The sequence below is a fragment of the Pinus tabuliformis genome, chromosome 3_1, assembly GCF_031772625.1.
Source record: "Pinus tabuliformis cultivar Carrire ecotype Pingquan chromosome 3_1, CPIR1, whole genome shotgun sequence".
NCBI classification, from domain to species: domain Eukaryota; kingdom Viridiplantae; phylum Streptophyta; class Pinopsida; order Pinales; family Pinaceae; genus Pinus; species Pinus tabuliformis.
The window spans coordinates 719,732,314-719,745,864 of NC_142301.1; the positions used below are offsets into that span (position 1 = coordinate 719,732,314).

General features: G+C 33.6%; 1 protein-coding gene and 1 pseudogene across 2 annotated transcripts in view; one reads left to right on the forward strand and one right to left on the reverse strand.

Annotated features, from left to right (window-relative positions):
- LOC149189303 (UDP-glycosyltransferase 85A8 pseudogene) overlaps positions 1 to 13,551 on the forward strand; it is a 51,612-nt pseudogene that overhangs the window by 24,710 nt on the left and 13,351 nt on the right. The gene's annotated exons all lie outside the window — the stretch shown is intronic.
- On the reverse strand, positions 9,057 to 12,985 carry LOC149189304 (UDP-glycosyltransferase 85A1-like). Its single transcript, XM_089411783.1, has 2 exons — positions 12,345 to 12,985; positions 9,057 to 10,277 (listed from the first exon to the last, which is right to left on the reverse strand). Exons 1-2 carry the CDS (start codon positions 12,886 to 12,888, stop codon positions 9,325 to 9,327), a joined length of 1,497 nt encoding a protein of 498 aa, XP_089267909.1. The 5' UTR covers positions 12,889 to 12,985; the 3' UTR covers positions 9,057 to 9,324.

The window sequence follows — 13,551 nt, forward strand, 5'->3', positions numbered from 1 at the left end:
CAATAGTGTGACATAAGTAAAGCAAGAGTAGACATGAAAGCCATAGGCAATAAACATTCCCTAGATCCTCAATTAGGTGCTTAAATGATAAAGTGAAAATGCAAGGAGAAAAGAGGAATTCATGATTTAACCATCACAAACATGTGATCAAGTGTGACTAGGAGTGTATATATTCATATATTTTCCAAAGAGGGAGGGAATACATGAGTTACCATTCATTGGCCCTTATTTTTCTTTCTTTTTCGTTTTCTTAAATATAGGACTTAGGCAATAAGGTTTTCATAAGTTTGGCATAACTCATAGATATAAGAGTTACATGAATTTTCACTTCAACCTTAGAGTTTAGACTTAGATAAATCAATACAGTGTATCTTAAATGATTTTGTCTTTCACTTTTTGATTTTATTTCATCACAAATGACAAAAGGGGAAATATTTTGCCACAAATCTATGAATTCTTAATCATAAAGGCGTCATGTGATGAAAACAAATTAATGATGTTATTCTCTATGAAAATGATGGGTATTCTTGAGAAAATCTTATGCTTGTGGATGTCTCGTCTCTGCTTGAGAGGGAGTGAGTGTAGACACCATATTATCCATGTGTCATGTACTATGGCCAGTACTAACAATCATAAGCCTAGTAAAGACACTAGTAGGGAGAATGGTGGATTGGATAAACATATGGGACCATTATTCTTTGAGAATTTGGACTTTGACTAGGACTAATCGCCATAAGTCAAGTACATTAATCCAAGATAAGAATAGTCATGAGGATTGATATTTCCTGGCGTCAAATATTATGATAGTGGATTAGGAAATGATCATGTGAGGACATAACTAGTGAACATCCTCGTGGGGTAAGTGCCTAGAGAGGCAGTGGTGTTCAAATTTATGCCTCCCAACATTGTGCTCTGATCTAATGGAGAGATAAACTTGTTAGTCAAGGCCTTACTCTTTTGACAATGTTGTGTAATACCCCTCTCCTTAATAATAAAAAATAACTAATAAAAATAATAAATCGTAAATGTTAAATAATAAATGATATTAAAAATGTATACAAGAAAATAAATAAAAATAATAAAAATAAAAATAGTAATAACCATACTAAAGCTCTAAATAATAATAAATAGAAATAAAACAAGAAAACTATCAAAAAGAAGAAAAGAAAACAAGAAAGTTAAAAATCAGAAGAAAAGTAAAGAAATAAAACAAGAAAGCTAAAAATCAAAAGAAAGTTGCATGTAGACACATGGAGTGTGTGCATGTGGTTCCCCTTCCAATGTTTGTTCTATTTATTAGATGCTGAGGAAGATGAGAGGCATTCCTGCATTCCATCATTCCGAGATTCTATCTTTCGTTCTCTTGGGAGAATGGTGTTCTAAGACTTAGGAGTCATTGACAGTAGTACGTTGATTGAAGGCTCAGGGGTAGCCAGTTGTAGCAAATCCTTGTGCAATTGAGCCTATGGTTGGGTGGAGAGTCGTCCCCAAAACCTTGTTGTGATAAGCCTACTTCTACCACAAGTAAGCACAGGTAAGCACTATTCCTAGTTTGAATTTAGTTAATTAATTACATGTTTATGTGGTTAGGTAATTGCCACTATGATTTAAATTTAATGTTAATAAGTTAATTAGATATCTATTTTGGGCTGTTAAATGTTGTATCAGAGCTAGGTTTCGATCCTGGGACCTGTGGGTTATGGGCCCACCACGCTTCCGCCATGCCACTCTGATGGGCCCGGGGTCATTGAGTACCGGACCGGACGCCTGCATTGGGGTAGATGAGGTTTGAGTTAGGCGCGGGCCTTGGGGCCAGCCTTGGACTATGACACGGACCGGGTGAGGCTTATGCCTAGTGCCAAAAGTGGGAAAAAGGACAGAGATTCCTTGAGATTTCCGGGGGTGTTGGGGACTTTCGATGCCGGTTGGTTATACTAGTTTAGTAGAGGGTGTTAGCAACATGAAGTAAATAAATAATAAATAATACAAAAGTAATAATTAATAATGGAAATAATAAATAAATCACTTAATAATAAATAATAAAAATAATAAATCATAAATGATATTAAAAATATATACAAGAAAATAAATAAAAATAAAAAAAAATAAAAATAGTAATAACCATACTAAAGCTCTAAATAATAATAAACAGAAATAAAACAAGAAAACTATCAAAAGGAAGAAAATAAAACAAGAAAGCTAAAAATCAAAAGAAAAGTAAAGAAATAAAACAAGAAAGCTAAAAATCAAAAGAAAAGTAAAGAAATAAAACAAGAAAGCTAAAAATCAAAAGAAAGTTTCATGTAGGCACATGGAGTGTGTGCATGTGGTTCCCCTTCTAATGTCCATTGTATTTATTAGATGGTAAGGAAGATGAGAGGCATTCCTTCATTCCATCATTCTGAGATTCTATCTTTCATTCTCTTAGGATAATGGTGTTCTAAGACTTAGGAGTCACTAGCAGTAGTACGTTGATTGAGGGCTCAGGGGTGGTCATTTTTAGCAAATCCTTGCGCAATTGAGCCTATGGTTGGGTGGAGAGTCTTCTCCAAACCCTTGCTGCTGTAAGCCTACTTCTACCACAGGTAAGCACTATTCCTAGTTTGAATTTAGTTGATTAATTACATGTTTATGTGGTTAGGTAATTGCCACTGTGATTTAAATTTAATGTTAATAAGTTAATTAGATATTTATTTTGGGTTGTTACATGTGGTATCAGAGCCAGGTTTCAACCCTCGGGCCTGTGGGTTATGGGCCCACCACGCTTCCGCTGCGCCACTCTGATGGGCCCGGGGTGATTGAGTACCGGACCGGATGCCTGCCTCGGGGCAGATGAGGTGTGAGTCAGGCGCGAGCCTTGAGGCCAGCCTTGGACTAGGATACATACCGGGTCAGGCTTATGCCTAGTGCCAAAAGTGGGAAAAAGGATAGAGATTCTTTGAGATTTCCCGGGGTGTTGGGGACTTTCGATGCCTGCTAGTTATACTAGTTCAGCAGAGGTTGTTGGCAACATGAAGTAAATAAATAATAAACAATAAAAATAATAAATAAAAAATAATTAAACTTAACTTAGGGACGAAGTTCCTTAAAGTGGGAGAGTATGTAATATCCCTCCCCTTAATAATAAATAATAAATAATAAATAATAAAAAATAATAAATAATAATAAATAATACAAAAATAATAATGAATAATAGAAATAATAAATAATAATAAATATCACTTAATAATAAATAATAAAAATAATAAACCATAAATGTTAAATAATAAATGATATTAAGAATATATACAAGAAAATAAATAAAAATAAAAATAGTAATAACCATACTAAAGCTCTAAATAATAATAGATAGAAATAAAACAAGAAAACTATCAAAAAGAAGAAAATAAAACAAGAAAGCCAAAAATCAAAAGAAAAGTAAAGAAATAAAATAAGAAAGCTAAAAATCAAAAGAAAGTTGCATGTAGACACATGGAGTGTGTGCATGTGGTTCCCCTTCCAATGTTTTTTCTATTTATTAGATGGTGAGGAAGATGAGAGGCATTCTTGCCTTCCATCATTCCGAGATTCTATCTTTCATTCTCTTGGGAGAATGGTGTTCTATGGCTTAGGAGTCACTGGCAGTAGTACGTTGATTGAGGGCTTGGGGGTGGCCAGTTGTAGCAAATCCTTGTTCAATTGAGCCTATGGTTGGGTGGAGAGTCGTCCCCAAAACCTTGTTGCGGTAAGCCTACTTCTACCACAGGTAAGCACAGCTAAGCACTATTCCTAGTTTTAATTTAGTTAATTAATTACATGTTTATGTGGTTAGGTAATTGCCACTGTGATTTAAATTTAATATTAATAAGTTAATTATATATTTATTTTGGGTTGTTACATGTTGGCTATGATGATGTAAATCATCATTGATGCTTATCAATCCAAATCCCTTCTTATATGAATATTTCAACTTGAGAGTAGTACATTTTTGTGTCATTATGAGTACCTCCCTAGTTTAGAGGGAGGGTCATCATCTTCATTATTTCCATCATCACCACCATCAATGTCATCATTATTGTCATCATTTCATTATTGTCATAATCACCATTCATGTCTTCATCATCATCATCCTCATCATCATCATCATCATGATTATGGATATTGTCATCAGTTGTTCATAATTATAGACATCATAAGAAATATCATCAACCTAAAAAATGTTACGAGTGCTCGAAAAGGGTTGTTAGGACACATGATATATGCAAGAAAAATAAAAACTTTATTTTTTAGAGATGATCGATGATCATCATCATTACTACCATTATCATCATCATTATAATTGTCATCATCCCCATCATCATAACTAATATAATTTTTATCATAATTGTTGTCATCTTCATCATGAACATCATAATCATCATTCATGTCATTATTGTTCTTGATGATGACCAAGATGAAAATAATGATAATGATGATCAGATGATGATGACTTGGAAGATGATGCCAAAGACAATTATTATGATTTTGACCATGAAAACATTTAAAAATTGGTAAGAATTGCCAAGGTCATTAGCATCATCATCATCATTTTCATTGTAGCTTCCATCATCTTTATCATCATTTTCATTATCATAACAATCACAATTCATGTCATCATCGTTATAATTATTGATATAGTCATCACTTATTCATAATTTTCAATGTCATAAGAAATATCATCAATGCAAAAAATATGATGTGTATTGGAAAAGGGATGCAAAAGTGAACAAGAAAATGGGGGTAAAAATAGACGTAAATTTTGATGAAGAGTGGAAACAACATAAGTAGATGCAGAACAAGACAGAAAAATTGACACAAAATTTGATGAAAAAGTAGATGCAATAGTTGATGCAAACTTGAACACAAAATAGGAGTCAAACATGGATGAAAAAGTGGAGGAAAACATGGGCACAATAGTAGGCATCAAACTTAGCATTAATTGTGGTGAAACAAATGTGGATACTACAATGAATGTAAAAAAAAAAGAGACACAAACTTGAATGCAAAAAGGAGGAAAAATTGGATGAAGAAAGGGATGTAAAGATGGGCAAAACATGGGTGCAATAGTGAACACAAAATTAGTTGCAAAATTGGACAAATCAAAAGTGGATGTAAAAGTAGATTCCAAATGGGATGCAAAAAACATAAACAATATTTGATGCAAACTTTGACACAAAAGAGGATGCAAATGTGGATGCAATAGTGGAAGAAAATGTGGGTTGCAATGATAGGCATAAGATATGGCACAAATCATAGCACAAAAAAAGTGGATGAGAAAGTGGATGTAATAATAGACCAAAAAAAGAAAGATGCAAACTTAGATGCAAGACAAGATGCTATAAGGGATGTAAAAGTGGATGCAAACACGGGTGCAACATGAGAAACAAAATTGGATGCAAAATATGGATGCAATGGAAGTACATGCAAAAAAAGATACAAAATGAGATGCAAAACCCACACAAAAGTGGATGCAAAAATAGATGCAATATTTTATGCAAAAGAGGATGCGAAGATGGATGCAAAATTGGAAGAAAACGTGGGTACAACAGTAAGTACAAAACATGGCACAAATTGTGTCACAACAAAAGTGGATGTAATGATAGATGCAAAAAAAGAAGCAAATGAAGATGAAAAATAGGATGCAAAAAGGGATGTAAAAGTGGGCGTAAACATGGGTGAAACAATGGACGTGAAATATGATGCAAAAGTTGATGCAACAAAATTTTATGCAAAAGTAGATGCAATACAAGACACAAAACCTTATGCAAATCTTGAGCAAAAGCGGATATAAAAAGGGATTAAAAATAGATGTAAAAGTCTATCGAAACCTAGATGTATATGAGGATGCAATCGTGGATGCAAATTTAGAAACAAAAAAGGGTGCAAAGGGAGGTGTCAAACTAGGTGCAAATTATGGCACAAGTAAAATGGATGAAATAGTGGACACAATAACACATGAAAAAGAGGATGTAAATATGGATGCAAAACAAGATGTAAAAGTCAATGCAACAAAACTAAATGCAAAATTAGATGCAAAAAATATGCAAAAATGGATGCAAAAAATGATTTTAAAATGATGCCAAAGAGGATGCAAGAGATGCTGCAAAAGTTGATGCAAGTGTAGGCGCAAAAAGTGGATGCAATAGAGGATGCAAAAGATGGTGAAACAAAATTAGGTGCCAAACTTGATGCAAAACATGGTGCAAAGGATGGCACAAAACTTGGCATAAAACGTGGCGTAAAACTTGGTGTAAAATCTGGTGCAAAACCTATTACAATCCCTGGTGCTAAACTTGATGTAAGACTTAGTGCAAAACTTGGTGAAAACTTTGCATCATGTTTTGCACCATATTTGATAAATGGACACAAAGAGCACAAAAAATGGTCTCTAGATGCAAAAAAGGAAGCAAAAACGGATGCTAATCACAGGGTTTTGTTGTAGTGACTTTATTGAAATTTCACACCAAAATATGGAGGACTACCTTCAACTCTACACTGAATCAAGCCTTATCTGTCACTTTGATGGCTTATGTCCACATTCAAATGATCTATACAAATGGATTCATATGGTTTGGACTGATGAGTGCAAGGTCATCTTCTACTCTAAAGGATTTTTTATAGTGATTTTTGATGAACTAGAAAAGCACCAGAATGCCCTAAATTATGGGCCTTGGTTATGGGGTAAAGTTCGTTTGTTCATAACTTCCTAGTTTCTGGAGTTCGATCCTTCTACAATAGTATCACCAAATTTCCAATTTGGGTTCGAATTCTAAATTTTCCCACCCATATTTGGCACTTTTAAGTTTTTCAGGGCATAAGAAATTTTTTCGGCCATTTTCCTACCACATATCCCTCTTGAGGGAAGTGCAACCTATACACCTACCAAAAAATATGTGTGGAAATTGATATTAGTAAACGGATGTTAGATTAAAGCAATTTAAAAATTAGTGGTTTTCATTGAACCCAACCTCTGGATTACGAGAATATTGTGTTTTAGTGTTGAATTTGTCTACAAACTAGCCATATATATAATTCCTACCCTCTATTAAATTACATCAAGAGACAACACTTTAGATCTTCAAAATCTAAAAGTTCGAAACTTGTTAACCCGTCCTCTATGGAGGGTGAGACTTCTTCTATTTCAAATCAAGAGGAGAATGGTGTTGACGATGGTATGACTCCAGAGAAGTAAGATCAAATTGTCACTCCTCATCAAACTTATGCGGCTTCAATAGGGATCTCAGTACCCCTTGAAAACAGGAAATTGGGAAGTCAAGACATCTCTTTGGGTATTTTAAAGCGTGCACATGAATTGACTTCTTTTGAGACCGATAGGGAATCTCCTTCAGATCTCACCAATAATTTACAAATTACTTTGGTTGATTCACCTCCTGTAGGTCAGAAAAAGGTTGCGAGAAAGAGAGGAAAGAAGAGTCACTTTGAAGACCATACCGAAGACGGGTGATTCTGTTTGGTCTACAAAATCTATCGTAGTCTCTTATTTTGGGTCTGTCAAATCCATGCTCTGTCAAAGTCCTTAGATGGACCTTTGCTACACCAATGTAATTTTATTTTCTTTGATAATAGAAAGTATATATATATATATATATATATATATAGAGAGAGAGAGAGAGAGAGAGAGAGAGAGAGGAATACTCATTAAAATTTGTTAGCATATCACATTTCAATTTCTCAAGAATGTTATTCTTATTATTCTATTAATTTCTCAATAGAGTAAAATACATTTAAATATGAATGTTTTTTGTTTGTTTTTTATTATAAAGAGAAATTTACAACACAAAAGTTATTCATCTTAGGCCACACCAACCTTTAACATGGGGGGAAATTTGCAATGTCTCCTACCAAATACCACAAATTTCACATCAAAATCACTACTCACTATGTCTATTTTGTAAAAATGACCTGAGGATTGTACCTAATCTAGGCCACATGAACAATTAACATGGGTGGATTTCCTTGGGCGTCTCCTCCCAAATACGGTGAGTTTCAAACCTTAGCCACCTTAAAGAATGAAACCTTCAAATGTAATTATGACAAAATAATTTTAAATTCATTTTAGAATAAGGATATAGAGGTGAACTTTTATCCACTTATGTATGGCGAATAACTCCTTACTTTTCACCATTAAATCCTATTTCTTTGGACAAAAATTTGACGAAATAAGTGGCTCAACTTTGATACTCTTTGTATACACATATCACAAAATCATTAATATAACCTCCCTAAATACAATATCAAATTTAATCGCTAACTCTACCTCAAAATATTTCTTTAGAATTGATCTTGATTTAATAGTATAGAACTCATCACCATTAAATTCAAATCCTCTCTTTTCAGTAATAAATCCAATTCTTTTAAATATAATTTAAAAAGAAAAACAAATAAATCTAATTTTCAAATAATTAAATAATTAAAAAAATGAAAGGAAAAATTGATAATGTTTACCTACTATATATTTTATAAAATTTAAAACATATAACTTAAAGCACATATCATTTATAAAATAATATTGTAATAAAAAAAACTAAACCAATAATAATCTCTGTAAGTACATATATTTTTAATGATAATAAAAAATTATAAAACCATTATAATTTTAACTTAGGAAACATCTGCCATTCTCATTAATTTCGTAATGCTTAACTAATACCCCTTTAACATTTTAATAAAGTAATTATGTACATTGGAATTTACTTGGAATTTTGTGGATTAAAGTACGATTTGGAAGAACTGGGCGAAATGGAGTGTCAACCACGTAGACGATAGAGTCACGTGTATGGATCATCTAGGTTGTGTGCTTTTGACAATTTGACTTTCTTACGTACGGTTACACGTGTGAGGGGCGTGCCACAACGTCATCGATAGATGCCTCAAGCACTATGAGATGCCATGTAAGCTGGGCATAAATTTTTCTCTATTTTCCAGACTTCTGGTTGGTGCTAGATCTTCTGTTAGTGCTCGGATCATTTGACCGCCACAATCAAAATATCTAGAAACAGAGTAGAGTCTAGTGAAAGAAGATACTTAAAATGGAAAAGGATGACAATTATGAACCATTACAGTCTAGGTAGTACATGATTACATAATCTGTACCAGATTAAGCCATTGAAGCCATGAAATGGAGCAAGCGTGATGACCATATTTAATATTTTCAACATCTAAAATATTTTCTTTTTTAAGAATGATACTGGTTTTGCATATGTGGTAAACCCACTTATGAGTAAAACCTGAAAGGCTTGAAAGCCAAGCTCTCTTGACATCTTCTGGACTTCAAGTCAAATGGCTTCATGTTTTGGATTGGTGCACTTTACTCATCGTCATGGCATTAACGAAAGTGTTTAGGTTCAGAAAAGAAGATCCTCCATGAAGGACGGCCTTTGTTGCCGACTCTTTGAGTTTGAGAACGTTGTCTCTCATCTTCTTTCCTTCCGCTGTTCTCATCATTCTCCTCACAACATCCTCAACCTCTTCTTTCGTGGCCACCTTGCGGTCATCCACATCCACGTCTTCAAAATCGAGGCCGATCTTCCACACCTCCTTAGCGAATCTGCAGTTGAGAAACTGATCGCCAAAATATGGGAATCCCACTGACGGAATTCCCATGCTCATGCTCTCCAACATAGAGTTCCAACCACAGTGCGTGAGGAATAATCCCACTGAAGGATGGGCAAGGACTTTTACCTGTGGCGCCCACCTCACAAACAATGCCCGTTTCTTTGTTCGTTCTTCAAAGCCCTCAGGCAAAATTGCACCCTGACCATCTGCGATATCTAACCTGAGAACCCATAAGAAAGGTTGTCCGCTGTTCTCTAGCCCTAATGCCAGCTGCTCCAGCTGTTGTTTTGATTTGACAGCGATGCTCCCAAACGAAATATATATAACCGATCCCGGCCGTTGCATATCCAGCCAGGTGAGGCAGCCCTCCTCCTCCTCCCACAGACTGCATCCCGATGCCCTTCCTTGTAAAAAGTTGGGAAGAAAAAGAGGTCCAATGGCCAAAGCAGGGCAGCCATTCAAAGAAAGTGCCCTTATTGCATCCCTCCCTTCGAGCTCCTCGAACGTGTTCACTAATACATAGTCGCCTTTGCTTTGCTTCTGTGATTCATGGAGGAAGGCTTTGAAAAGAATGTCGGATGGATCTTGGGAGCGATAGAAGGATAACAGGTCGGTCGGCTTCAGTGGTGGGATGTTTCCGGGAAGACAGGTGATGAAATTTTCTGGATTATTCGCCTCCGTTACTGAAGAAGGTAGCAAGATAGTATAGTTATTGTCTTTGCAGAGCAAATGAAAATAGTTGAATGAAACAAACCAGGATTTATAAGCATAACGTAAAAACTATAACTATGAATGAATGTTTCATCTTTCATATTCGATTGCATCGAGACTCACCAAGACCATTTATATTTAGATGCACCGATAGCGATCATGAGTTTTTATTGTGTAGTTAGTTCTCGTAAATGTAATCGTGAGAATTAGTTAAGGGAAGAGGCTAATTTTGTAACCTCGCTGTATGTGTAGGTATGTTAATATGGAGTTTGACCAGTGTTTTTAAAGTAAAAATAAAAATAAAATTTAAATGGAATAATAATATTTTTTATAATAAAAAAATAAATATGTTAAAAAGAAAGTAATTAAAATGGAATAATAATATTTTTTATAATAAAAAATAAATATGTTAGGAATAAAGTAATTAAAAGTTTTTTTTAAAATATTTTAACATTAAATTTAAATAAATTATTTAAAATTTTATGTTAACTAATTTATGTGGATATTAAATTTATATATATTTATATATATATATATATATATATAAAATAGTTAAATGAAAATATTTTGATGTTGTATATAATAAAATATTCAATGTGAGTTATGAATATAATATATTAATACTAGCTATACTTAAAAATATATTAATAATAAAAAAACCATTTTAATTTGTATTGTAAAATGTCTACATGTTATGTAAATATTTTAATGTCAACTATGTATATATATATATATATATATCATGAAAAAATAAGTTTTTATGGTTAAAACCTTCGAAACTTAAAATTTTACAGTTTGGTAACAATAAATGATTACACATTGCATTTTGCACTGTAAAAATGTTTGAACATAAAGAAATTCAATCCCTTTAAGCTCATGTTAAGTCCATGCTTAAGATGGATCTATAATGGTTAAAATCCTCCTTATACTTCCTATAGACTTCTTGTAGTTAAACCAATATTACTTATAAAACCTTTAAATCTTAATATTTTACAGTTTAGTAACAATAAAAAATTACACACTATATTTTGCACTCTAAAAAAATTTGCACATAAAGAAATTCAATCCCTTAAACTTATGTTAAATCCATACTTAAGATGAATCTATATTGATTAAAATCCTCATTATACTTTCTATAGGCTTTTTGTAGTTAAATCAATGTTACTTTACCATTTAAAAAAAATAAAAAATTATAACTTCCATGTCAATTCACAGAAGACACTTTATGTTTGAAATCCAACATAAACGTAGTTTCTGAACTCATATGTAAAATTTATCGAAAACAGCTGGCTATATTGTCATGTTTAGTGTTTTTGGCATACTATTTTTTCCAAAATTAAGTAAAATTTATTAAAATTATAAACCTATATAATTTAAATGTTAAAAAATATCTAATATATAAAATTTATTTATATATTTAAAATATCAAAAAAATTATAATTTACAAATTTTTTATCTTAAAAAAAATAAAACCTAAATAAAAAAACAAAAAAAAACTTCTTAAAAATATTCACATAAACAAATAAATTATGAAAAATCCAGATACACAAACCTAATCTTGCTTCTATCTCTCACAGACAAATTATGTATCTCAATTGATTGCAATCATTTAAAATAATCCATCATTTAAAACGGGCATATAGAACATTTTGCGTACACTGAAAACCAAAAAGTAATTGTTTTGTCATAATGTCATACATAAAGTCTACCTGTTGGTTACATGGCCTCTAAATAATAAATTTGACAGTTTACTAAATTTTGTGTTAACCTTGGTTCTTGGTTTTATTGGTACATAAATTGAAGCAATCAAATTAAATAATTTATTTGGATCATGAAGGATGATTGAAGTTGGCATATAATATGAAGCGAAAAAATTATTAATCATGTCAGTGCGAATCATAATATGGTATTAATATTAATAATATTATTAATACAGAAATTTCAATTAATAGAAATTAAAGGATAATTTATAAAATATGATTTGATCAACCATCATAAAATGTGAACTCTCTTGTAATTACTGGAAATGGAGAACATACCATTTACTGGAATATGTCCCTCAGAAAGAAGGAAATTGGCGTAGCATTGAGAAATGGAGGCGGCGGCACATATAGGCCAGAAGATAACCCTCGGCACTTTCAGATTGCTTGCGACTTGCTCCGTACAAGACATGAAGGCGTCTGTGACGATGAACGTGATGGGTGGACATGCTGCTGATTTCTCTTCAGTGCTTCGAAGGAGCTCCTCCAAGGCGGGCCCTAACATTTGCAGGGCAACAAATAACTCGCCAAGGTTGGAAGTGCGACCATGGTCGCGTGGTAAACCATCTGGAATAGACAGAAATCGAATTCTTTGTCCTTGCTGGTCCAGTTCGGGATCGTTTCTGGAGAGAAGAGATTTAGGGTCTTTTGAAGCTTCCACCATGCGTTTGTGTACCCATTCAGTATTAACGAAAGTGACAAAAACATCCCTCATAGCCAGCAACTGGGCCAAATTGATGAGAACATTTACATGTCCCTGTGCAGGAAATGGCACAATTACTGCATGGGGAGCAAGTTTCCCCTTTTGCTCCAACATATTCATGTCATTATTGCTCGACACTATTCGTTTCTCTTCCGTTAATCCACTAAGGAGTTGAGCTACGACTCATACAGCTTCTCCAAGGGATTGAATACAATTATCATGGTGATTATGTTTGGTTCTTATAATGCTTAAAAAATCATGGGCATTGCACACAGCATGCTGATGAAAATTTGCAACCAATTTTCAACTTTTAGTTGATTTGGTAGGTTTACGTTTCCGTCATTGACTACAACTTGTTATTTGTCTGGAATGATTACCTGCGAGGAGACGTAATGCTGCTGCACCTCAAGAGTCAATGTCATGAATCTATCCACTAATTCATTAATTATTGGATAGATTCATGACATTGACTCTTGAGGTCCAGCAGCATTACGTCTCCACACAACAAACTTAAAGTTAGGCGGTAATTCTTCACTTGTTGAAGTTAACCATGCCCACTACCGAGCTGAGTAGTGTCAGCTAACGAGAGTTCGGGCTGTCGGGGGTGTTACGATGAGAAAAGAAGAAAGACAATGCAGTCTACTACCTTTTCCCCAATGTCAAGGGTTTTAGAATGACACGCTATGCCTTTCATTTATTGGTAGAGTTTTAGTGACAAGCTTGTAGAGGAACACGCTATGCTTTTCGTTTATCGATGGAGTTTGAGAGTTGTGTTTCTCTACG

What these genes read in the sequence shown, in the direction of transcription:
- LOC149189304 (XM_089411783.1), bottom strand. Translation starts at nt 12,888, where the DNA reads ATGAATATGTTGGAGCAAAAGGGGAAACTTGCTCCCCATGCAGTAATT. An exon ending in GGGACATATTCCAGTAAATG is followed by an intron (nt 10,278 to 12,344) that starts GTATGTTCTCCA and finishes TACCTTCTTCAG; the next exon opens with TAACGGAGGCGAATAATCCA.